Source organism: Channa argus, chromosome 23, assembly GCF_033026475.1.
Source record: "Channa argus isolate prfri chromosome 23, Channa argus male v1.0, whole genome shotgun sequence".
In the NCBI taxonomy this organism is placed as follows: Eukaryota; Metazoa; Chordata; class Actinopteri; order Anabantiformes; family Channidae; genus Channa; species Channa argus.
The window spans coordinates 4,091,141-4,118,480 of NC_090219.1; the positions used below are offsets into that span (position 1 = coordinate 4,091,141).

The window sequence follows — 27,340 nt, forward strand, 5'->3', positions numbered from 1 at the left end:
TGTGCAGCGATAGCTTTCTATTTGAACCCCACCAGTGTAACCCCAACCACAGAACTTTATCTGCAGCTATAAAATTGCAAGTAAGATCTCAGTGACCTGGTTTCCACTTCCTATATTGGCCTAATTGGCCTAATATGGTTTAGCAGAAGCAACCTGATCTAAAAACAGAGGATGCACAGCTAGCTGCTTTATCGTATGTACTTTCACTGTCTACTTGTACTTACTTCTAATCAGCTACTGATGACAGAACAATTATCTATTAAAAACCAAAGTGAAGCCTCTGTGGAAAAATACAGAACTGATGGAAGTGGGCCATTATTTACTGATTGACTTCCTGTGGTTACCATGAAAACTGTTTTATTGATGTTCCGTAATGGTCAAAAACACTGACCATTACAGCAACAACATGCAACCTTTCAAACTGCAAGAAAACAATTGTTATTTTATCAACTATGATAGAATGAAAAAGATTTTATTGGTGTGTGCTCTCACCACTGCATTGTGCTCCACCCGAGCTTTGACCTGTTCTACCTTGCCTGAGAGAACCCTGGGGAAGATGGAGGAGTCTGCACCTTTACAGAACAGATAGAGCTCACCTACTCACACATGCACACACACACACCCCGACCAAAAAAGAAGGGAACAGTGTTTAACTGAGAAACCACACACATGAAGCTATCCATACACATGCATATTAACAGCTTAAAGTGTATTACCAGTGCTAGCCCTGACAATGACGCTCATCCTCCGTCTGACTGAGTCGAATGTCAAAACCTCCAGAAGCTCAAACCTGATAAAAGCACACACGCAAAATTTCCTGCACATTATAATTTTTAAGCTTTAAAATATCCTAATCAGAGAACTTAAATGTAGCTAGCCATCAGTTTGAAAGCAAAAAGTGGTTACCACTGTTTATCACTGTTCTAACATATTGCTGGAAGGCGTTTAGTTTCAGCTGTTACTAGGCTACACTCACTTGTTACAGTAATGATGTAATTTCACTGCAAATGCAATTCAGGTCAAAACTGGTCACTGCTCTAAATTCATTCACTGGTTAGGAAGTTGCAAAGACACACTCACCTCTCGATCTCATCGTCTCTATTCAAGATCTCCATGTAACTGTCCTTAAGTCTCACATAGGTGAAACCAAGCCTACGGCACAGAGTGATACACCATTACTGGAAATGAAGTGAAAGAACTGATGGTGTGACAGTGAGTGAAAATTCATAGAAACTAAATCTTTCTAATGGCAGTGTGTGTATGCTCTACCCCTTCATGCCCTCCACCAGCGCCACCTCATCTGGAGATGAGGAGATGTAGAATGAAGTGGACTTTCCTTGGTGGATGCCGTGCTTTAGTCCATCGACCGTCTCTTCCTCCTTGACCTGCACTGTGTGGCATAAACACAGTGCCCGAAAAAACAGCTCCTCGCGCATCTGTAACAACACTGTTTTACTTTCACACACAAACATATATACACACACACAGTTTTTCTTACATTCACTTATTTAATCTTAGACCAAGCTCACCCTAGCATCAGGACCTGGTGATGAGTCAATCATGTCCATACTGGCTGCACCTGGCATCACCTAGGAACAACATAAGTAACAGTTATGTAATAGTTTAACATTAATTGAGAGAATCTTTATTTGCAGTTCTGCTGTAGCCTTACAATAAGTTGTGTCGGGAAAAACACACTCAATATTTACAATATGCATTTAAAGTATACAGTATGGTAAGGATATGGGGAATGATAAAGTAATAACTAATTACAAAAAATAATGTAACACAAAATCCAAAAACAGGCCAGTGTGATAACCTATCAGTTACCTGTCCGTTACAAATGGCATGAGGCACATAAATGTGTCCGTCCACACAGCACTCTATGAACTCCATGTTGTTCTCTGTCAGAGTCCCTGTCTTGTCTGTAAACACATACTCCACCTGGAAAGAGAGCACGATAAGACAGGATACAGAAATGCTATGTATGTTAAATAAATGTTAAGTGTCATTTACTAAAAGACATAAATAATGGAGGGAAATACAGTATAACTATTAAAATTAGTTTGTGTGTGTGTGTGTGTGTGTGTGTGTGTGTGTGTGTGTGTGTGTGTGTGTGTGTGTGTGTGTGTGTGTATACCTGTCCGAGCTCCTCATTCAGGTCTGATGTGTTGACCACAGCTCTTTCCCTGAGCTCCTCGTCAAACATCTCATCATCCCACACAATGAAGTATGAACCCAGGAACTTCTGCATCTCCACGGTTACGTACATAGAGACAGGAATAATGTAGTTGAAAAGAACCATGAAGGCCAAGAAGTCTGTGAATGCTCTGATAGCCTGAGGAACACGGGCCAAAGAGTGTAAAAGAAGAAGAAAGGTGTTTATAGTTTATTTTGTAGTTTATTGTCATTGACTACATATATATGTAACAATGAAACTTTGATCATGGAGACTTCTGCATCCCACCCTGATGTTCCACCCATTTAGCCACCAAGCTATATAAAAAAAAAATTATTTTTCTTTGGTACTCTTAATTGTAGTAAACAGACTTACAACGTGTCGCTGCCTTTCTGCTTCGGTCCTCTGGCTGTACCAGGGCTCGTCTCTGTTGGGGTCAGCCTGCCACATGTATTTCAGTCCCGTGTTGATGAGGGCCTTGCTGATGAGAATGCACAAGTAGACCACGAGGTAGGCATTCATCGACCTACAGGGGGAGACACCAAACAGCAATTCAAACATTTGTTCCAATTTCTTTTGTAAACACAAGTTTAGGAAAATACAAACGTGTGCAGAAAACTAAACAAAGGGGAATGATTCACAAAGACTGTGGAGACCAACCCCACAGGCACTATTTGGATAACAACACACTTTTTTTTTATTTTTTAGAATAGATCCTTTTAGAAATGGAGCAGCTGAGATACATGATTTACACTGAGCCCAGTTTATTTTGACAAGAGGAAGACACATACAATTTAGTTCACCAGGCACACATTCCAACCAAGTGTAAATGTAATCCACCTACAGTATATCAAACACATATACCATCTGGATTCAAGACGCATGTCAATGCCAGATGGATAAAAGTGATTCAGTCAGTAGCAGAAAGACAAGGATTCTCAATCAGTGAAGAAATGAAGAAATCAGAAGTAAACAGATGGATATAAGGATTAAGGATGTTAATTGTAAAAAACGATGCTGGCCAAGACTGTAAAGTGTGCATGTGGTTGTCAATCAATGCGAACAGGTTCTCTTTTACAAAAAATTTATACTGTGAATATGAAAAGCTTACTTTTCTACTGCAGAGCGCTTCTGACACTTAGACTGGTAGTTGAGCGCCATCTTGGTTTCCATGCCAGTGTAAATAGCAACCGCTACAGGAAAAAATGTATCAATTTAATTTTAAATGGTTACAATTTATGAATTTCTATTTTATCTATTTTATCTTTCTATTTTCTAATACTTTTGGTATTTTAGTAATATTCTTGGAGTCACAATACCAAAACAAATAGTTACAATGTGAAAGTAAAGGTACTTCTCCCACATATACAGGTATCAATGTATTTCTTGAAAAATTACCATAGATGTATTCAGTGTTCTTCAGTGTTGCTCCTCGGAGCAGCAAATTCTCCGACCCCAAGGGCCTGTAAACAAACAACAGCTAATTTTGACTTGAGAGTTACATAATTTCATCGTTGTCATCGTGAAGTGGTTATTTGTTTTTCCAAGTACACCTACATTCAGAGATAAATGTCATAACACAACTATAGTCATTACAGTAAGAATCCCAACCAGCTCTCCCTGTGATACTGCATGTAAAAGGTTTAGGTTACCTGGCCACTGGCTCATTGTCCATGTAGATGTTGATACGGCCCACAAATCTGTGGACAACATATAAAGTAAGAGAAGGCATTCTACAGACATCTATCTGACAAGACAGTGTTGTTTAACTCTGAGTATGCTGTACTGACTTGTACAAGTCTGGCTGTGGTTGTTCACATTCAATAGTAGCATGTATTGAGTCCACCTCCTTCTCTGTCCTGTAAGCTTTGGTGTCCTGAACTGCATAGTATGTCTGGGGGGGTAAAAAAACAAAACAAATCAAGACAGACAAAGAGGAGGAAGAAGACAGACATTTAGCAGTAGTAGCAGTATGATAATTATCATTATTATAACTTTACATCTAATACTTTAAATTACACAAACCTTGTGGCTGCTCTCTCCATCCAGACTGGCTGTAGTAACATAACAGGTTCCATCATCTCGCGAGGAGGACAGAAGGATAAGGTCACAGGGAAAAGTTTCATCTTCTTTTACAAAGACGACATCTCCCACCTGAGAAAGAGAGCACGGCAATTACCAACAATTCTGAATACTGTTAATAAATGATTGTTTCAGAGATTACAATCTCTTTATTTTATTATCAACTGTGGGACTGATCTGCAGTAGCACAACATGGCTTGAAGGATAAAAATCTCTATACAATAATTAAATTAAAAGTAATATATTTTCCAATAACATCTGAGTAACAAAAAATAAACTATGTAGTGTCTTTGAGGATGGCTCTCATCCCATTAGTATTGCTAATGCAGTCTTCTTAACAAGCGAACCTTCTGCTTGACCACGTGCAGACCTCTCAGGTACAGCCAACAGTCAGTCTCATAGAACTAATACTTTGCAACAGATTCTCTGTAGCTGTAGCTGTAGCACTCAAGACTATCACATAACATACATTAATGGTAAGAGATTTTTAAAGCTAAGTTGCTTTTAAATGTTAGCATACAGCTTAGTAGCAGGATAATTATCTATTAAAACAAATGCAGCAAAGCTATGTTTGTGTCATATGGGTCGAAAGTAATATATCTGATGAAACCCACATAAAACACACACACACACCCTGAGCTTGCGACTTTGTTTGCGGATTACTTTCCCATGCTGCACCACATGGACAGGACACCTGTTGACAGCATTGTCTGCTTTGTGTCTCAACCAGTCTTCATAACCCTGACAGAGAGGAGAGGGAGAGAGCAGTATGTGAAATGCTGTGTGTATGTTATTGCAAGTGGTGTAGGGTTTAATTTCAATGCAAATACATTGTAAAAGTATTAAATTTGAACCACATTTAGCACACACTAATGACGGTGTAGCTAACTTGCAAGGCATTAAGGAAATTTGGCTTTCTTGACCAAGGACACCACAATGTGAACAGAAAAAGCTTGAGATAAAACACAGTAACCCTGCAATTGCTGGATATGAGCACCAGCCACCCCTGAATAAAGCAAAGGAAGCTAAAATAAACAAGTAATAAAGATGACTGGGTCTTACCTGTTTAATGGCGGTGACTGTGATGACAAAGAAGAGTGGCAGTCCACTGGTGATTGGACTGGTTGGTGTGTCGATGATCAACTAAAGTGACACACAAACACATGAGTTTGGGGAAGAGAAACATACTGTATATATGATGAAGTTTATCTCCTACACAATCATCTCTTTTGATTAGCCAACTCTGGCCCAAACTATATAGATACACTCCAACACATTCCTCCAACACTGCATGAAGTGGCTACCCTATTTAAAATGAATGAGGGGGCCAAAACATTAAAAACCACATATAATATAATGCATTTGATTAAGACTTCAGTACACACTATGACCTTAATAATAAAATGCATCATTCTGACAGTTTCAACTTAAAACTGAAATTGCAAACTTACATATATTTATTTATCAGTGTTTAGAAAAAAACATGTTTACCTGAACCAGAAATATGATGAGAAAGTAGAAATTGGCGACTCTCCTAAACTGCTCAAACATATTCTTTGGGATAAAGTTCCAAAATGTGTACTGGAAACATGAGACAAAACTGAGTTCAGTTAAACAACACATTGTCAGTGAAAATGACATGAAGACAATAGTAACATTAGTTTTCCTGGCCCCAACCTGGGGAGTATTAGCTCATTCTTCTGGTCATAAAATAAGTATCTAGTTCCCCTCTTCTACTGTCTTTTTACTTTGCCTTCATAAATGCTAGTGTTGGGAATAATAAATATGACTTATTTTAATGTACCATTGTGTATTATTTGTACTATGTGCTATTTTCTGAGTGGGACCCATTTCTTGAATTGGAAAGAGTGCAAATGAATTAGCAGAAATCCCTGGCTAGAGTGGCTAACCAGATCACATAAATAGTATATGCTATGATATATGCAAATTGGTTTCAATTCTTCTTTCTCAAATCACCTTATCACTGAGAAGTCTTTCAAGCAAGTTCTGTTCTTTCATGTCCTGTTTTCACATTTACTGCTGGCTATCTAAAACTACATGTCTATCATTGTGACAAATCTTGATTTCTCACACAACAATCACTATATTAGTGTGTATGTGTGGGTGTTTATGCTGACCTTGGAAGAAACTATTCTGTTGTCTGGAAATCTTTGTTGTATGAAGGCCTCAGTTCCTGGAGGAGGCTCTTTGTGTCCAATGTAAATCGTCCTGCTGTCCACCCAGTTCTCCTCACCAGCACACTGCACGGACAAAACACAATGCACAATTTCAGTGTGTGTTTAAATGGTCAATTTGCACTTACATTTGTATTGTTTAGGTTATACACAGTACGGTTCAATAGTGGAAGGATTAGTTTTGAATTGACACATCTTAGGATTTTTTGAGTTATACAGTAAATAACTCTTACATCAAACAACAGCAACACTCCTACACTTTAATAACAGATTTGCAGATGATTGAAAGGCTTAGAATGAATGAGTAGTTTTTTTCCTCAATGAATCAGAGCTTCTGTTACCACAAACACACAGCCCTCCATGTGACTTTGACAGGAATGCACAATACACACGCACACACTCGCCCACATACACAGTGCTGTACTGTACATACATATCCCCATTTCAAGAATCAGCTTTGTGTTGCAGTTTCTTTGTTTCCTTGTTTGGAGGGCACAAGTAAATTCACACAGATATGAATGGTAAATGGTCTGCACTTATAAAACGCTTTTCTACCTATTGGCACTCAAAGCCTTTTACACTGCATCTTAATTACCAATTCACACTCACAATCACACAAACACTCACACACCGAGGGGGGAGCTGCTATGCAGCTGGCCAACACTCACCGGGAGCAACCAAGTTGGGGTTCAGTGTCTTGCTGAAAGGACACTTCGACATGTGACCAGAGGAGTCGGGGATCGAACTAACAACTGTGGCGATTGCTGGACGACCGCTCTACCTTACTGCTCCACAGTCGCCAAAGCAAAATTTGACTAACAATGACTTTAACGGAGGTGATTCTGAGAGTTTAGCTGCATTGTTCTAGAAAGCATCATCATTTTAATGAAATATTTTGTCTTCTATGAGCAACAAATACCTTTTGGTGCCTTGTTTTTTTTTGTTGTGTTGTTGTTGTCTTTAGAATCAAAATTGAATACAGTTTAAAATCTCTATTCTTTTTATGCTTTTTATTTTGGTGCTTTCTCCTGCAGCAAAGGTCTTTACTGTAACATGAACATATAATAAAAAGATGAATAAACAAACATGAAGGATTTGTTTACAGTAGAAGAAGCAGTACTAGTGACTGTGCCACTAAGGTATATTTGAAATATCAATTTTCAGAAACGTTTTCCACTCCAGTAAAGCATAAAACCCTTTTTTTCATATGCACATTGAAATGTGTATAAAAAGTAAATGTTCTGAAATGGTCAGTCAGCAGTTATGACCAGTATCACGGGCAAGTCAGGACGAGCTTTCATGTCTAAACACACCTTTTACTCTCATGAAATATCTGCATTGTCTGCTGTCATCCAAAGCAATCACAACTTAAACCTGGTAACTGTCAATCAGTTCATTTCTAAAAACCTTGAATCCCCACCGTACACACATTCACACAGGCTAATAAGAAGAGTCAGTTATCTGTGGCTGGTAAATGAGATCCAGTGTCAGGAGGCTGCATGGCCCACTTTCTATACTCTCCGTTTCCCCTCCACACACACACACACACACACACACACACACACACACACACACACACACACACACACACACACACACACACACACACACACACACACACACACACACACACACACACACACACACACACACACACACACACACACACACACACACACACACACACACACACACACACACACACACACACGTGAACCCATTGCTCCAAGATTACCTTGTTTAAGAGGGACAGATACTTATATCCTATGACCTCCAGATATGAAGGTCAAAAAGAGCAAAGAAATCCAATTGGAAAGGAAGGGAAAATTGAAAAAAAGACATACATAATATACTTTACCACCCCTACTTTATTGTAATGCTCATTGTTGGTGATGACATGCAGATTTTTAAGAATCAGGGCATGATAAACAACCAGTTCTAAAACAAATATAATCAAAGCCAACATAATATAAGGACAGTGTAACTGGCTGATTTACAGTGAAGGAGAAGATAAAAACCAGATAGTACAGACAGCTTGCCAACTCTGTCGCCCCGACAGTGTTAATCTTCCTCCCTCTCTCCCACCTGCCTGCTCCGTCTGCTTCACCTAACACATTCCTTACACACTTCCTGTGGGTTGTCTCCATATTGAATAAAGCCATATATACAGTACATAGTGCTGTACTATTAGTCAGTTGCAACATACAGATAATTGAAAGAATGCACAATGATCTAAAAATCAACTGGTTATTAATAGAAATTATTCTTAGATGCGGTGATTTATGTCTGGGCAATATGTTATGATTGCAAATTTGATTAAAACTATTACCGAGGTCAGATGTGTAAATAGAGAAAATAGTCACTAGCAAAACTATTCTTCTTTTACATACTGTAAAAAATCCAAAAAAATAACACTTTTTTTATTAATGTTTCACAGCTTTTCCAAGTAACAATAATTGCATTCAAAACACAGAGTGACCTACACTGCGTACCATCCCTGAACCCCTCCAAACAGCGGGCCATCGCAAAAACAACTTGTTAAAAGGATGCTAAAGCAACAGCTTATATGTAGAAAGACATCCCCCACAATCAGTACTGGGCAGTGAGGCAAATTTGGAATCATGTCCATTGTTGATCACGTGATACATGCTGGCCCAGAAAGCATTTTTCTCAAAGAAATTTACTGTAAAAGGAATGGCTATAAAATGGTAAATAGATTTTTATAAAATCACAAACTCCCAGGATTTACTCCTTTTATTATGTAAATTTAATTGACTTGAATGTCTTCATCAAAGTGTTACATCTGTTTTCTCTTTGATTTCTTGCCCAATTTTTAATAAGTTATATGATTGCAGTAAATAAACATTGCCCTTTATCATTGAGTCATTGTCTTTGCCAGATTAAAACCTGGAAAGTTTGTGAACTACATGCTGATGTGCACAGACACTCTATAAGATGTCCTTCTACTGAATGTACAGTACACATATACGCAAAAAGACATAATAAAAAAAGTCATAGTCATGTTTATCACTTTCGATCAGGTTGATCAACAATAAGAGGGCCTCCTCTTCTATTGTCATCTCCTCCATTTTGCCTATAATGCTGCTTTTATTGGTTTTCCCACTTCTCCTCTCACCACAACCTGAATGGCCTCTAAGCCAACAATCTTTCTCATATTGATTATGTTTAGCTTTCATCTGTATTCAAGCTTTTTACATGAAAGCCTGTCTGTGTTTAATCAAATAAAACTGCATCTTTACAAAATAAGAGCAGGGCTTATGAAATAAAACTGAACTATGAGCCCAAGCCTTCATCCTTTGAATGTAACTGAAGATTCTGGGCTATTCTGGACCTTGATAATCACTTTTAGAGCCGTTTCGTGTTTCAGGATCCGGCAGGTTTCAGAGGTGTATTTATAGTTAGAAGGGAAACATTTGTGGTTAGGAGGGAAGAATGGAGAGAGCTTGCAGGCTTTGTTTCTTCTGTCTGTCTCATTCAGCAACCACATTCACTTTCCTTAAAGCTAAATTACTAAAATGAGCAGGGGGCCTCTCATGAATTACACACATCCACAGGCAAACACATCCCTGTAACATCAAACATGTATGAGGGCAGGTACAAATGAATACACTGGCACACAATGTAGTCTCTGTAGTCACTGGCCCACCGCATATATTTAGATGAGTAGACAAGCATCACTTCTCCTATTCTTCTTGTGCGCACACATCTATTATTTCATCCAATAAAAACATAAAACCATCAACTTTACACCTGGAGTTAGTTTTTTTGTTTTAGTTAGGGTTTGGGTTTACTGAATGAATGAACACAGGTGCACTGAGCAGATGTGTGTCTGTTTTAAAGAAGTAAAACTAACATCATAAATGCACTTATGAAAAGCATCACAGTTTTAAAATGACATTGTAACAGCTGGGCTTATTGTGTCAAAGACCTTTGTAGAAATGTGATTTTTTTTTTTGCACAGACTTAATAATTAGTTGGATTCAATGTTTAAAACAAAAAGCACAGGTACCTGCAACTGCCAATATATTAAATGTTTTGGGGAGAAAAGGGTCATATTATCATTTATCTCTGTGTTATTTATTCATTTCATTATTCAGGTAATGACACTCAAACACCTCAAATGTACCTGTGTCATTTCTGTTCGGCAACTTTGTTTCTCAGTTAAATTTAAAATGTAAATGGTCCTCAAATGGTCCTCTGTTCCTAATCACAGCCTCGCAGTGAGCAGAAACAGAGGACCATATTGTAAACAGGAAGAGCTGGGCCCACCCACTCAGACAGAGGACACACGTATCCTGACACATACTACTTTAATCCCGACCGGAGTACTGGAGACACAGAGAAATAAAACATTCAAGAGCATTCAAGAAGGATACACAACTTTGAAGACAACTTTGACAACTTTCCACATCCACAGCCATACAAATCCATCATTACAAAGCTCATGACATCATCAGAACTTACAGATTGACGTGATTAGACACGGATCTAAACATCTTCAGCGGAGTAAAGCTACAATACTGTGCAGGAAATATATATTATAATTCCACACACACACACACACACACACACACACACACACACACACACTTAAATGAATCTATACTTCAACAACTTTCAACAAACAAAAGACCTGACAGAAAAAAAAACATAGAATGCAAACAGTCTGACATGTTCTAAGTTTTTACAAAATGATTTGGAAAACAATATAGTTAATGCTCCACTATGCCTGGAAAGTAAAGATAACATTTACTGGACACTGCAAACAGGAGAGGAATCACAGCAACACAAACACACAGTTGTCTACAGCTTTACAGACCGAGCTGTTGTTTCAAATGATGAGCAATCCCAAAGTATTTTATCTCAGCTGAGAATGAGTCTCAACAAAAAACCAAAGCTGGAGACAACAACCTGCTTTCTGTGATAGGGCTCATGGACACACACATGTACTTCACACACTTTCACATTTAAATTCTGGGCCAATCAAACACATGCACACAAGCCATGTGGGTATGTGTTATCTCTCTGATGCCACTGAACTATGGAGATAAGAGAAATTCTGTTGTCTTCCCTAAATTACCAAGAATTAAATACACACATTAGATGTTTGTAAGTATGTATGATTCTGTTTGTTGACTGCTGCACTTTAGGTGGATGGGTGAAAAGGAGAAATACATACTTAGTCTAACTAGTGCTATTTGTGTTTATTCTCAGTACTTAGAACAGCACTGTGACTATGCTTTAGAGAGCATTTTACAATGTCACCACTTTCTTGGTTTCTCCCCAATGGACTTGAAGCTTAAAAACAGCACTGGAGCAGCTGAAAATAGCAGTGGACATGTACTATCTTGTGTTTTACATGCACGTGGAGATGCCATGCTATATGTCAGCTGATAAGCCTGGGGGGCAAAAAAAAAAGCCTGACTGCTGCATTATGTACAAACACACAGACAGATGAAAACAAATACACTCAAATTATATGGAGGATTATTCAGATTACATAGACCATATATAATATATGAAAGATTACAGATCTAAAGTCAGTCTACTTGTGCTGTATGCAATATTTTGCTATCTACAAGTGATATTCTGATAAACATTGTAAATGTGTTTGACAGTTTGGATGTTTGTATGTTACCTGAGTAACGGATTAAATACCAGCTGTGCTCCCCATCTGTCACTATGTTGCCCAGTCACACTCAGGCCAACAGGCCAGACCAAATGAGATAAAGATAACTTCTCCTTCTCCACTACTATATACTATCCTTCAACCTTTAACCATGACAGTGTGTTCTCAATGTGTGGAGAATAGTCAACAGAGAGTCAAGAGCTGAGGGACGAAGGAAAAACAAGGTAGTCTGGGATGATTGTGTTGACAAGTAGTTGACATCTAAAATTTAGCGTGGGAAATAAAAAAAACTGATGGCGCCTGTGGCGCAAGAAGGTAGAGTGGTCGTCTACCAATCTCACAGTTGTTGGTTCAATCCCCAGCTGCTCTAGACACATATCAAAGTGTCCTTGAGCAAGACACTGAACGCCAACTTAGTTGCTCCCGATAAGTGTTTGCCGGCTGCATAGCAGCTCCCCCACCAGTGTTTGAGTGTGTGTGTGTGTCTGATTGTGAGTTCGAATGGGTGACTAAGAAGCAGTGTAAAGCGCTTTGAGTTCCAAAAGGTAGAAAAGCGCTATATAAGTGCAGACCATTTACTGTTTGAAGAAATGCAATTAGTGTTTGAGATCCATTTATTTTGATCCATTGTTTGCATTACTGTCCAAACAACATTTTCTAAACTTAATATTTCTGCTAATATGGGTCATCTGATCTAGATTTCTGCTCCAGAAATGTGAACCTTCTTTTGTCAAATTATTTCCAAAGTGAAAAATTAACTTTTATATCTACCCTTTAAGAATCATGGATGAAAAACAAAGACTGAACAAACTCCATTAAGTTTAAAAAAGGAAAGACAATGACCTTGTGTGTGTGTGTGTGTGTGTGTGTGTGAGTGAGTTTATATGTTCTTTCTTAATATCTGAAAAAATAGTGGTGAAGAAGTAGATTAAAAAGCAGGGAACACAAAGGAAAGATAGAGAGGTCATGCAGTTTGTTTAAACATGTAGTTCATTTAAAACTAACCATTTGCAACCATTGCAACAACTGCAGTTAAAATGTTCATTCACTATTATATCTTCTACTACTAGCTATACTACTACTTTAAATGCTATAATTAAGTGTGCCTACAATTTGTTCATGTATGGGTCTCTCACTACTAGAAGGCAATGTGAATAATGTGAGCTACCATTGTTGCTTAAAGTGACACATGGTTGATCCCATCTTCACTGTGGTATGCCAAATCTGATTATCTGGATAAATAAATTAGAGTGACATAGGTTAGAGTGGCATGCAGTTGCTCGGCTGCAACTCCAAAGTTAAAAAAATAAGATATTTCGATTGTATTTGTACACATTGTGTGCAAATACACACACACAAACCAATACATACTTCACATAAATGTAATTAATTTTTAAGTCGCAACTACATGTGATTATATGAGATTAAATATGCCAGTTTGTGATCTAAAAAACATAAACATAAAAGTATAGAGATTGTGAAGCCCCTGGAGTCAAATTTGTATAGTTGCGCTTGTTAATAAAACTTGACTCAAATTAAAATTAGCTTTAACACATTGACCATATTCAATATTGCTCAAATTGTGGCCATTTTTCTAAGAAAACGTGTGAAGCCTAACAGAGTTTTTTAGAGTAAAAAGCAGGACAGAGAGAGCACCTGCTAGCAAGTTTGACTTGGCTTTTAAAAATGTTTTTTTAAACATTATTATTTATTATAAACAACTACTTTTGTGTGATATAACAGTGGTTTACAACAGCCTGTTCTTTTTCTGTATTAGAATGATGGAATTCCTGCCATTACTAGGTTGAATACAACTAATACAATACATCTGTTTCACAGAGGTAGTCCTATTACACAAGCATGACTCTCACACCCCTATTCCGAATCAGTTTCCCCTCTTGTGCATAATGAGAGGAGAGGAGACCATCCTCAGTGAGTCAGCTACGCAGGGAAATTCATTAACCTGGTTTCCACAGATATCAGCAGGGCACTAGAAAAACATGTCACATTCTTTTACATTACATGCAGCACTTTTATCACTGCATAAAGTGTTTACTCATCATGTTTTTCAAATTGCAATATGCAAACATATTCATCTACATTGACACAGTTGTTCATTACAAATTCTACAATCTTAGGTAAGTTATATGTCGATTTAATAGTTATTGAGAATAAACCAAAGGCAGGAGGTAGACTGGCTAGCAGGAAGACAATCGTAGTGGATTTCCTGTGAACAACAACAGTCATTCTTTGGATGTCAAGAAAAAACAAACTGTTCCTGCTTCATTGTGTGTGTGTGTGTGTGTGTGTGTGTGTGTGTGTGTTACTGTGTGTTTGTGTCTGAGAAGGATAAAGGTCTGCTGATGGTCACATGACCCCCATGACTTGACCTAATGCTGCTTCTGGGTCACATGGCAGTAAATGTGGTAAAACCCTTGACAGTTAAAAGCTACAATGTGGAAGATTTCTGGGTGGTATAGTCTTATGATCATGTGATCTTACAGTTGTTACATCAGGACAGAGAAAGTATGTGCCTCAGTAGTAGCATATTATAAACCTGACATAGACAATCATTTAAAGGTTTGTATTTTTTTTTTAAAAAGCATAACAATTTCTATCAAGCATGAAAGCAGCACAACAGGAAGTTGCTATCACCCTTGCTCTCTATTTCTCATTATTCATCAGTTACTACATTAGTAAATTCTATCATGAGGGTTACTGGAATATAGGCCATAAAAGTAAATAATACGTGTGTGTTCATTTGCTTTCCTGCTATGTTAGGTAAGATGATTGCCAGCTCTCATGTCTGTACAGTAAATGTGAAGTTAAGAGATGGTTAGTTTAGCTTAACTTAAAGACTAGAAAGAGGAAGGAAGGAGGAAATCATTAGCCTCATTATAAGCTAACAAAATCAATGTACCAGTACCTACAGAGTCACAATGATGGACTGTTTTTCTTGGGCAGCAACTTCACAATTCTCTGCTGTTTGCCTGGGCAAATAAATTAAGCAAAGCTACCAATCTCTTGGCTGTAGCTTTGTCTTTAATAGGAAAAGAAACCATTTTTTATTCCCAAAAACATGACTTGATGGCCAAGTCAAGACAGGAACTCTTTGTTACAACAAAACTATAAACACTGCACTTTGTGTTACAGTAACATGTGGAGCTTGTCAACAAACCCCTTTAAAACATACAAAGCAGGGGTCTCAAACTCGTGGCCCGGGGGCCAATTGCGGGCGAGACGATATTTTGTAGCCCACAGGACGATATGAAAGTTTAATGTTAGTGCGGCCCTCCATTTTAATATGAATGGCACTCTATGGTGTTGTGTGTGGAAGGTTCCTTTTGATGCAAGCAGAGAAACATTTAACAACTATAGAGGCGCACATGTAACATCACATAACCCTCATAGAATTACTACTTCTTACTGTGTTTGAAATGAGCGTGTTTGACTTTGAGCTGGACGAAGTCAATGTTCCCAGTGTTAACGACCAACACCAATGTTCCGTTGACGATGTCACTGAGGGGATTGGACCTGCGATGGGGCCATTCAGCCGGCTCCTGCCCGCTGTCCCGCTTTGGAGTCAGGCTGTACCCTGATCAGGGGCTTACCTGCGCCTCGGTTATATAGTCAACGGAACATTGGTGTTGGCTAGCACGTATCGCTGAATCCATGGGGTTACTATAGAAAATAAAAGTCAGTAAGTAACGCCTCTGTGGCTGCATCCCATTGTTTTATATAATAATAAATAATGGTTTCCCACTGTCCCAGCTGATAATGAACACCCTGGTAGCAGTTACCTTTTTTGCGCTCACTATCCTGGTACTTTCTACCATCTACAAATGTTATGATGTTCAAGTTATCATGAAAGACATGACCCCTTTTTTAATCTGCAAGTTGCCCCTCCGGTGCCTCAAATGGAGCTCATTGACCTGCAGTGCAACTCTACCCTCAAAGCCAAGTCCAGGGTGGTGAGTGGAAAAGCAGACAAGCCTGGGCAATTTTTGAGAGAGTTGACCCCTGGCTCCCCTAACCTGTGCCTTTTTGGGAGCACATATTTGTGCAAAAAGGTTTTCTCTAACTTGAACTTCAAAAAGTCCAAGTACAGGTCCAGACTTACTGACGATCGTTTTTAAGCCGTACTGAGGGTCTCAACTGCTTCCTCCATAAAGCCAATAGCACGTGCAGTAGATGTCACAATGCTTTCATATAATTGCTAAAAACCTTCAGTGTAGTGAAGTTTCTTTCTATAATTCTGTTCTTTTCATCAGGCATTTTTCCCCTGGGGGTAACACTGCTATTAGCTGTTGGTCTAGTGTACAAATGTTTCACCTCACTTCATTGGTACTTCCACTTCCTGCTGTAATGTAATCCTGCTTGTCTTTTGGGAACTCCAAAAATACTTTAAAATGTTCTTATTAGAAAGAACACAAATTTACATTCACTTTGTCGTTTTTCCTGCTCAATAATGGAAACACTTCTTGGTCTTTCCTATGGTTTGCCCTGCAAGGACACTGATACTTTATGGTTTTGTGTTGCTGGCAATTATGCCAAGACATGATGCAAATACAATTATTCCCAATTAAAGGTTGATGTATCCAGGTTGACTGATGGCTTTTAATACCAACACCTGAAGGTAATTAGATTATTATTAGTAGTAGTAGTAGTAGTAGCAGCAGTAGTATTATATGTGATACAAAAGTCACGCCAAATGCTTGCATATAAGAAGTTCTAAGAGGCCATGAAAGGCAACTAGGCAGTGAAATATTTAGGGAAAAGCGTAACCTGAATCAGTTTCTTCATTTTTACAAGCCTTGGCATTATTTTCATAACCTTTAAGACAAAAACTGAAGCCACTTTGTAGTCAGGGATTTTGCTACAGTACTCTTTAATGAGTCCTCATTATAAGGCCTGGTTATTCGTGTTCACCTGACCTTTCTCTGGCTCTAAATCCATTCCCTTTTTGTGGATCTGCCAGTTGAACGGACTGTTCAGTCAACAGTCTGTCCTCCTGGTCGACTAATAGCGCAAGTGATAAAGGAAAGGAGTCAAATACTAATTCGAGTCTATCTCTGGTGTCTCCCACTCTTTGTTTCTATTCAACTCACATTTTAAAGCATCTTTTGTAACTTTCTGTTGCTCAATTATTTGTGCTTGCAACATCCATGAAACGTTAAAAGGAATGTTTTTTCACCTGATGTTGCTTTTCTTTCCTCCTTAACAAAAACAAACAGACACACTTCAGAAGTACCAATGGGCATAACTCATGATGTAGATTTGTTTTGAAGCTTCACATCTGCTTTTATATATATATCTCATGATTAAGACAGTTGTGCAATCATCTCTCTCTCTCTCTCTCTCTCTCTCTCTATATATATATATAGTCACTTGAAAAAAACATGTTCTTTTGTTCTTTCAGTCTTTTCAGTTTTTTCTTTTCTTTTCTGTGCTTTGTGTTGTTTTTTGGTTTACCTTATTTAATTTCCCTTGACTTGAGTACTGTTTAGTTCAATCAGCTTCATTGCTTTTTTCCCCCCCTTTCCTGTTCTTGGTGTTATATTGCCACATGTCCCCATAATTCCCGCTGCCCTTCCATGTCACCTGGGAAGACAAATATATATACACTCAATGCAAGTGTGAGAGTGAGCAGAAGAGGAGGAAATTACTATATGGTCCGTTTGTTCTTCATTATCTCCCTGACAACCACAAGATTAACAATCTTTCCCCCACACTTTGTGTGCACTCACTTTTACCACTGACCATTATTTCACTGTCTCAATTACAGTAGCTTCCCTTCTTTTGATTTTGTCTTTGTCTTACTGTTCATATTGCGAGCTATGACATTTTATGGTCTATTATAGGCACTTCGCTATTTTAGGATCAGTACAAAACTTCTTAGCAACAAGTGTGAAAAGCACATCTTAAAAGAGTGAAAATCACCGGAAAGATCAGGGGACCATAAAGGCATCATTTGACTGAGACCAGTCAAATGACTTAGGCCAAGAAAAATAATGGAAAAAAGCTTAAGAACTGGAGATCCTTACCCTTACCAGCTGAAACTAATGCCAAGCTATAACAAGTATAACCCTTTTCATATTATTTACACTGCTGAACACACTCAGTGTTTCAAATGGCTGCAGCTGGAGGGCAAATAAAATTGATCATGAAACAAATCACTCAACAGAAAGCAGTTAAAATACACACATATACACTTTGTCCCCGGCATTGGCAGAACACCATGCTGGTTTGATGCACAAATTCTGGACAGGGTCCAGTCCACTGAGCACTGGATTGACTCCAGTCCTCCCACTATTGCTAGCCTCAACTATTTTTAAGATCCTGCTGTAGCTGGCTTGTATTTACAGTTTGTGAATCTTTAATGGCACAAAACTTAAATTCACTTCAACAGGAGTTCTTAACTAAAAAAACTAAAACTAAAAAGCAGCTGCATTATTTAAGTCCAATATTAACTCTATTGCACTGCTGCAACCCTTGTGTTACGTGTTTATAGAAGAATCCTAAGACAAAACAAAAAAATGGCCTTGAATAACCAAAGGTGCAGAATAAAATTCAACCTTGTGGCACATAATGAACAAAACAGCAAATGGGCAGCAAATATAATGGTGGCCTCTCTTGTTTGTAGAAATTAAACTGAAACATTAATGTGATGATTATTTATTCATGTTAAAATGCTACCCATAGCTCCTTTAAATGGTTTTATGTTGTTATTTGCCTTCACTCTGAGTAATGCTGCACTCAGAGAAATATATTTATAAAACTAAAGTTTAAATATTTATAATGTAGATGTCTGTGGATGTGACTCCTTTTGAGAACCATTTCCAACACAATTCTAATGTCCCTAAAAGATTCAGAAGCATAACATTCTGATCCAACAGCTGGATCATAGATTTTGAATTAAAATAATGCAGTCTTGTCATCATCTAGTTACGTAGAAACCAACATAAATGCACTTATTAAGCCCATTTTGGCCATTTTAACATTGCATCTCAAATCCATCAGAAAATCTCTTTTGATGTCTATGCTCAGAATGATATCACTCCTCAGAGAGGATTACAGTTATCTATTTGGTGTTGCCTGCCTAAGTGCATTGAAAGTGTCACAAAATAATCATTGTTTCATATGCATGGGTTGATCAACTATTGTTATAGCATCAGTGCTTAGTAGTTTCCACCTAATGCTGAAACTTGACAAACAATCCACTGTCATGTGAGGTATTCACTGCATTTCCAGGCAATTATAATACTGGTTTGCATTTTGTCTCTTGGCAACAAATGCACCTTCAGAAACCCTTTCTCGGGAGAAACTAAAGGAGTTCCAATTTTTTCAATAAATCAGCTTTTTGTCAATCATCAGTATTATTCTCAACAAAGATCAGATGGATACAAAGATACATCTCTCTTGCTTCCACCTCCCCCATATTTTCATTTCAAAATTGTTAATATTATGCAAGAATCAAAAGTGGTGTTTTGCAGATGGTAGAGAGACTGCAAGAAATGATGCAAGAGTAGCACCTCAGTGTATAAACTGATTTACTTCAGTTCCTGTATTTGAAAGCAGAACATAAAATGGGTTCTCTCTATGCATATGCAGCAGGTAAACAAAATCTAAACTACTTTTGCTGAACTTTACTTTGTTGCAAGAGATTCAAATGATAATGTTAAGCTAAAAGTGATTCTAAAACAAAACTGACTGAAATAGATATTGCTTTGTAATATGTTTTCAGTGTTACAGGAGCAAACTTATGTTACAATAAATTTGTCATAACTGCTTTCAAAGACAAAGGTGAGGCAATATAAACACATGGAAAATCAAAATACAGAGGCATGAAAACATTCGCTGTTATTCATGAGCCAGAAGTTTGTTTTATTATGTCAAGCAATGTTCAAATTTATCACTGGATATGGAGCATTTGTAGTAGGACAATGTCCATCCCAACACCTACCACTGACAGCATTACACAGTTTCCACAGAGATGATAATGGAAATGCTGCTGCAAAGGCTGAGGCAAAACAAAATGTGTCTAATGACAACATAATAAAGAAAGGAGATAGATTAGAAAAGGAGAAAGACGACAAACTAAAACTGATACATGCATCATCTTAAAAGAACTAACCAATAATCAAAAAAACTCACTAGTTTTTAATTATCTCCTGCTAATGTCCCAAGTATACAAAGTAAAGATGGGAAAGGAGGGAGACATTCAGGCTAAATGGATGAGGGAGAGATGGGGTATATGTCTGCACAGAGCAGCGTCAGCATTTCTGAAGAGGGGGTGTAACCTCTTACTTCTTTTCTTGGTCTGTGATCTAGCAGTGGGAAGACCAGCTATCATTCCCTCAGACAGGGAGAACATTAGGTGTACCTGCCCCCCTCAGCACTTTCACCGGAAACCTGGAGCAATATTATTATGATGATCCAAGTTCAAACAATGTCTCTCATACACTCTGTGTGGTCTCTCTCTCTTTGGCCAGAGGCCTCTATGCACCATTAAAGCAGGGCTATCCATCACCTGTCTGCTTGTCCAATGGGTTGTTATACACTGCCAATACTACTGTATACAAGCCCTTAATGGAGCTCCTACTGTTCAGCAGGTACTGTATTGCCAATTTAGGTTAGGACATTAACAGTTTTTAAAACAATTGGCCATGTTTAAGGAAAAAAAGGTTTAGGGTTTCTACCTGGTACCATTTACATTTGATTAGAAACCTTTGTATATGGTTTCACCTAGCTGATGCCCAGTATAGGGACTACCAAAAGTAGAATTACCTTAAAATTCATATAAACAAATACAAGCCCTGCTTAATGTGACTGAAAAGTGAGGCAGTAGACAGTCAAGCAATGAAACAATCTTAAGACTGAATGGCTTAGTGAGAGCCTGTAAATCCTTTAGGTAAAGAGGTTAACCACAGCAGACTGTGTGGATTGTGAACAGTATGGGCCAATGGGTGTTAAATGATTAGCATAAGGAAAAAAATTAAACCTGCTGTTGTTGGTGTGCACACTACAAATATCAATATACAGCTTTAAAACAATATGGATTTCATTCAAAATAAAGAATCCTGAAAAACAACATAACCTGAATAAATTTATTGAGAAACATACAGTAATACATAATAGTACATTCAAGTGAAACTACAACTGCTATCATCAATTTACATTTTTGAGAAGCTGCCACTTAAATTAAGTTTCTGGAGTTTGTATCTATAAAAAGCTCTGTAGAATATTGTAATAAGTTATTGAAGCAGACTAAGTAGTTTTTTTTCCTGTTATAGTCAATTTAAGATGGGTTTGTCTTACTTTTAAAAGACAGGAGATACCCTTAGAAAATATGAGCTTTAATTCATAATTACAACAACTATGTAGTGAAGAAGTTTTTAAACACATTTTTATTTACTGTGTGAAAGCTGAAGCACAAAAAAGCCTCCTTATGACAAATAATAAAGAAACAGGCAGTTTTAACCCTAACCCAAACCTATTAATGACATTTATTTGTTTTTCATTTTCCTGGAGACCTTTGCTGGGAGTACCCTGAAAGACTCCTGGGTGTTCCTGGGACCTACAAAGAACCACCCTGCTGTGGAAGACTCCTTAACAAACGCCAGCCTGTATTGTCTCCTAGTCCGCTTATGAATTATTAACAACTAGACAACGCCAAGGAGTTCATGTGATCTGCTGCCCTTTGCTTAACCTCATTACTTGCGTATTCCACCAACCCACTTACTAGTCTGCATGGAGCAACAGTAACAACACAAAGGCAACAATATGAACACCAGCCGCTATTCACTTACTCTTATCATGTATTCTTGATTACATGTAAACATCAGTTAATGTGCTCCACTAGCAATCTGCTAACTAAATGAAAACTAAAGGAGAAGTATAAGTGCTATGAGATCAGTGATTGGTTTAGGTTTGAACGTATAGCTGGGAATTGGATTAAGTGGGTGAAGGTATAGTGAACACCAATAACCCTTTAATCCACTGTGACGGCAGGAAGCCAGACAGAAAGAGGGAGGAACATTTCCTGTCCAGGAATTCAGATTAGTCAGCTTGCCAAAGAATGTTGCCAAGTTTGGTTAGCTCACCTCTACAAAGACATTATCTCCAAACTAGCAAAGCAGCACAGAAACTATTGTTTCTGTGTTATATGATTCTTTCAGATCAAAAATTGTATATTACAAATTTTAAAAAATGTTTTCCTTTAAAACAAACTCAGTAAACAGGTAACAGCGGGCTCACTCAGAGCAACAGAGATACTAGTGTTAGGGTCAAAATGAGAGTGGGACACATGACTCATATGTTTTTAAATAGTTCCAAAAGGGTGATTCAGATCCATTATTTTCTTTTGAACATAGCAGGATTTAGCAGCAAATGAGTATTTCTGATGGCTAGTAAACCCTTGCAAACCAACTCTATGTATTGCAAATAAAGAATTTTTATACTGTATATTTTATACCATTATAAATACCTATTGTGTTGAATTTAACACATTAACTAATTATTTACACTCAAAGTTATGTAGTTTAGCTTTGTTTTTATAAAAATATAATGAAATGGCTGCTTAAAAATGTATAAATAATAATAACAAATTATTATAAAAATATTTTAGCAAAAACATTATTGCTGCTGGTGGAAAAAAGTTCTAGTTTGCTTTTAAATTGCCATTAAAATAAATATGTCCTGCACAAGTCAAAGAAGATATCATCACTCTCTAAATCCACTCTGGCTCACTGTGCACTGCTGCCTTAACTGTCATTGATTGCTTAATACAACTATCTACTTACTCATTCAATCGATGTTGAATCTACCACTGAGAGAATGGATGGAAAGTCTGTATAAATGTTGTTCTGAGACGGAAAGTATTTTTCACTATAATTTATTAATCAAATAATAACTGCATCTCAAATGTAAACAAATTATTTTTGCATTGGAAATGAATCACAGGTTTATGTTTCTTGTTCAGGAAAAACCAAATCAGAAGATTATGCAATTTAAATAATAATAATAATAATAGACATCACCTTTAAAAAGATGCAAAGCGCAGTTATTTTTATGTAGGGTTTTAAAAAAAGAGGGTCTAGTCTCCACAGTCTGTCAAAAAGGGTTATGAAAAGCTACAGTAATAATTTTAAAATCAAGTTATGTTAGACTAAGCTCTATATTACTACGTTAGGTATGGATGCTTGTTTAGTTATAGAAAAAAACACTTCATACTATGTCTTGGGTCTTTTACAGAAAAAAATAAATGTGAAACGAGACATTAACATTTAAACTGAGATCTGTACAAAATATGAACAAACATATTCCAAAATGAGTGAATGAGTCGGCAGTGTGAATAATGTACAAACAGACTAGGTCTAAGTGCTTCAACCCGTCGCTGGGATTACATTTTGTTCCCATTCAGCCAGGATGTGAGTGACAGCCACAAAGAATAGAACCCTACATATTACATTTTGAAACAAGGATAAAGGCTTACATAACATCCTCTGAGTTTTATCTAATCAGAGATGACAACTATTAGAGATAATGGCTTTTAAGACCAAACAGTAAAAAATGTATTCACTTTATTAGAGAAGCATTGTTGTTACCATAGTAACTTGTGCACTGATTCATTAAGCTGATCAGCTAATCAGAGTGGTCTCTTTCACTGATAAACTTGATACTATCGCATGCAGATTCAACACTTTATAATGCCAAAAAAAAAAAAACGTTTATACATGTCGAAGTGTCCTTGAGCAAGACACTGAACCCCAACTTAGTTGGTCCCGGTGAGTGTTGGCCAGCTGCATAGCAGCTCCCCATCGGTGTATGAGTGTGTGTGTGATTGTGAGTGTGAATGGGTGAATAAGAAGCAGTGTAAAGCGCTTTGAGTGCCAATAGGTAGAAAAGCGCTATATAAGTGCAGAACATTTACCAGCTACTGATCATATCATATGACAGGCACCCTTTTGGTTTAAATAATCTCTTTTCCTCTCCCTATTCTCTTTATTCCTGTCATTCCATTTATCACCTATTTCATCATGTTTGCAGAAATCCTAAATCAGTTTTAAGGTTTTAAATGGATAAACCTGAAATAAAACTAAGTTGCTTGAAGGGTGGGCTTTTTTGTCTTCTACATATGATGAATTCTTTATAAAATTATTAGGTTTGAGGATTAAAAATGGTTATTTATATCTATTAAATTTAAGATAAGATCTTTCTTAGATCAGACCAGAGCCATAAGCTTAGCCATAGTCAACTTCATTTACTTTAGTTCATTCTTAGGTTTTTTTTTAGACTTCCTGAATGTTTATCACTCTCTAAAATCTGACAGCATGCAAATGTTATATATATATATATATATATATATATATATATATATATATATATATATATATATATATATATATATATATATATATATATATATATATATATATATATATATATATATATGTATGTGTGTGTGTGTGTGTGTGTGTGTGTGTATATATATATATATATATATATATATATATATATATATATATATATATATATATATATATATATATATACACACACACACACATATATATAACGCAGATGTTATATCAGTAACTGTTGTCTGATAAGGCAAATCTCTACATGCCGGTTGTAAAACCAATAAAATAGACAAAAAAAAACAATTATATTAATAAAAAGTACTGGGGTAGGTTTTTATACTCTTTGCAACATTTCGTTCAACATAAGTTCTAGATAACGAATTTGGTTGCTGAAAGAAGAACTAATTTTAATAACTAGCTCTTTGTTTAAACATTTTGCCCAATTGTAAAAAAGTGGAATTAAATAAAGTATAAATAAAATAAATAAATAAAATAATAAAGTTCAATTAAAATACTAAAATTGAATGGTCTAATGAAACACTCTCAGATACTGTACTTTTCCTTTCCTTCTTTACAATATATCAAAAGGATACGTTATACTACTAAATAGTAAATGGAACTATAAATATTGTTATTTTACAAACCCCTAGTATTGACAAACAGATAAATGCTTTTTCCCCAATCCTAAGTATTCAGCAGTCTCTTTGCGTCAGAGTTGTTGCAGTGGCAATACAATCAATTTAACCCCAGCTCATTTGTCCAAAGCAGTTATCCTGATCAATTATAGCAGCAAACCTCATTAGCATCCCACATCCTACCAATCACAGCACTGCCTCTGCGAATTTCTTACTATTAGAGTCCATTTAGCCTTCAACACAGAAGGGTTTTTATTTAATCAGTCCATTGCAACAGTTGGGAGGCAGTGTCTGAGCCTCAGCTGAGCATGGAGCCAGGGTATAAACCTCACTGGTTCTCAAGTGAACAGGGATTGCTCTCCCTGGATTATTGTCAAACACATTACTGTGGAGCCTAATGCAACCCACAACCCTAGGCCGACTGCTCTATTGCTGCCCATTGATTTGACTATCAGGGTGAAAACAACTGGATTACATAATTCATGACTGATTGCTACATGTTCAACCAGAATAGGTCGCACTGTAAATGAGAGTAACTGGCACAGGAGGTACCCCATTAAAAATAAATGTCCACAAAACATTTTGAAATAAAAGCTGCAACTAGCCATGCTCAGACCCAGTACATTGGTTTCACCTTTTCTGACACTTTCAATCTTTAACACAAATAGCACAAAATTCCTTTTGAGAGTACTGTTATCATTCTTCTCTGTGCATCTTTTTGCATGTTCTGTCATGAATAGATATACTGTGAGAAGGCTGCTTAACAATAAAAACAGGTAACTCCACCTTTCACTTATTCAAGTGGGCCTGAATGAATGTATGTTGGTGTGTTTGAACAGTGTGTGCTACAACACTTAAAGTAATGTTATCTATGTTGCAATTATATACAGTAATAAATTACAATTGTGTGTAACAAATTCAATTAAAAAAAAACCTGTACAGCATTAATAATCTAAAAACAAAGCGTATTTTAACACTATGTAATAACAGTAAATTCAATGCTTCTCCAAATGTCACATGAATTCATAAATGATATTAAAAGTAAGTTTACAACCAGGCAAATGAGTTTTGAAAATTTAGATAAACGTATTCCACTAAAAATTACAATTACTAAACCATTAAATTTGGATTATGAAATCCTGCCGAAATGATAACTTCAAGTTGCTTTGTGTAGATGTTAACGACACATTTCAAGACAAAACTGAATTCCACTAAAAAAAAATAATGCAATCTCGCTAATAAAGTGTTCTCTAGCGGTCGGCAGTTTCCCAATCACTTCCTCGTGAGTCGCTGTAGTCGCTGAAACTTAATCCGCATGAGTAGCCGCTTCGGTGGGACTCGAAAACAGTAGTAATAAAAGTTCACACATTTTCTGAAAATCTAAAGAGCTTTGGTCTGCGAAAAAAAACGAGTGCCGACATTGCGATCACGTAGAAGTAAGTAAGTGCTGTGGAAACTTACATATCTGCTGATGAGGGTCCTGAGAGTGCTGAAATCCATCCCCATCCTGGGTGTCTTTCCTGTCGGGACGATTCTTCTTCTTTCCGAGTGTTTCTTCCAATCGTTACTTTTTTGAAGGCGCTAGCTTCTTGTTGAGTCTCCTGCTCTAGCCATGACTTTGTCCTCTCCTCTCTTCTTCCTGAATTGAAATACTAACAAGGCTCGGTTCGAAAAAGGCTGCTCGGGGGCAGAGTAACCTGCCCTCACCTACAGAGGACTGAAATAAGACGCGGCTTCACAGGTTACCGGAGGAGTGGCTCTGAGCGGCTTTCATTCCAGTTTCAGGACACTTCACACCATGCAGAGACAAGTGAAACGCTCCTGCTCCTCCTCCTCCGACACTGGGCACAAACTCCTTTCCAGTCTCTCCACCTCGCTCGCGCTCCCTCTCCCCTTGCGTGCGTGTGCTTCATAATCTTCTTGTCTCGCGCCGCGTCCAAAAGAGCTTTCCTTTCATCTACGTCACATGGGGCAAGGTGTTGGCTCTGGCTGAATGTGAGCGCATGCGCACGGTGGTGTTTTGTTTTTTTTTTTAATTTGGGGGGGGTAAGTATAATTGACTGGTCATTTCAGTTAATTGGGAAATGGATTTGTTTGCTGCAGTGGGGACTGTGGGCTACCAAATCTAAAATCAACAATGAAACTATACAAGCAGATTAGAAAATACAGTGTGCATGCATGAGTGAGTGTGTTTAGGGGGGCACCCCAATACCCAGCAGTGCTGTCCAGTCGATGGT

General features: G+C 37.4%; 1 protein-coding gene across 8 annotated transcripts in view; it reads right to left on the reverse strand.

Annotated features, from left to right (window-relative positions):
• atp11a (ATPase phospholipid transporting 11A) overlaps nt 1-27,064 on the reverse strand; it is a 40,529-nt gene extending 13,465 nt beyond the window's left edge. For 3 of the 8 annotated variants that reach the window (XM_067493464.1, XM_067493466.1, XM_067493465.1), the window contains exons 1-18: nt 26,565-27,062; nt 6,400-6,522; nt 5,753-5,842; nt 5,324-5,404; nt 4,895-5,002; nt 4,205-4,333; nt 3,970-4,073; nt 3,832-3,879; nt 3,578-3,642; nt 3,291-3,372; nt 2,555-2,705; nt 2,141-2,338; nt 1,831-1,944; nt 1,530-1,589; nt 1,270-1,436; nt 1,081-1,152; nt 717-790; nt 493-596 (exon numbers count right to left, since the gene is read on the reverse strand). In XM_067493464.1, coding sequence (XP_067349565.1) covers nt 493-596; nt 717-790; nt 1,081-1,152; nt 1,270-1,436; nt 1,530-1,589; nt 1,831-1,944; nt 2,141-2,338; nt 2,555-2,705; nt 3,291-3,372; nt 3,578-3,642; nt 3,832-3,879; nt 3,970-4,073; nt 4,205-4,333; nt 4,895-5,002; nt 5,324-5,404; nt 5,753-5,842; nt 6,400-6,522; nt 26,565-26,609 — 1,815 coding nt within the window. In that variant the 5' untranslated portion in view covers nt 26,610-27,062. Of the gene's footprint in view, nt 1-492; nt 597-716; nt 791-1,080; nt 1,153-1,269; nt 1,437-1,529; nt 1,590-1,830; nt 1,945-2,140; nt 2,339-2,554; nt 2,706-3,290; nt 3,373-3,577; nt 3,643-3,831; nt 3,880-3,969; nt 4,074-4,204; nt 4,334-4,894; nt 5,003-5,323; nt 5,405-5,752; nt 5,843-6,399; nt 6,523-26,564 lie in introns of all 8 variants that reach the window. The other 5 variants (XM_067493461.1, XM_067493463.1, XM_067493458.1 and 2 more) reach the window with 4 other exon arrangements.
• Nucleotides 27,065-27,340: the final 276 nt, after the last annotated feature.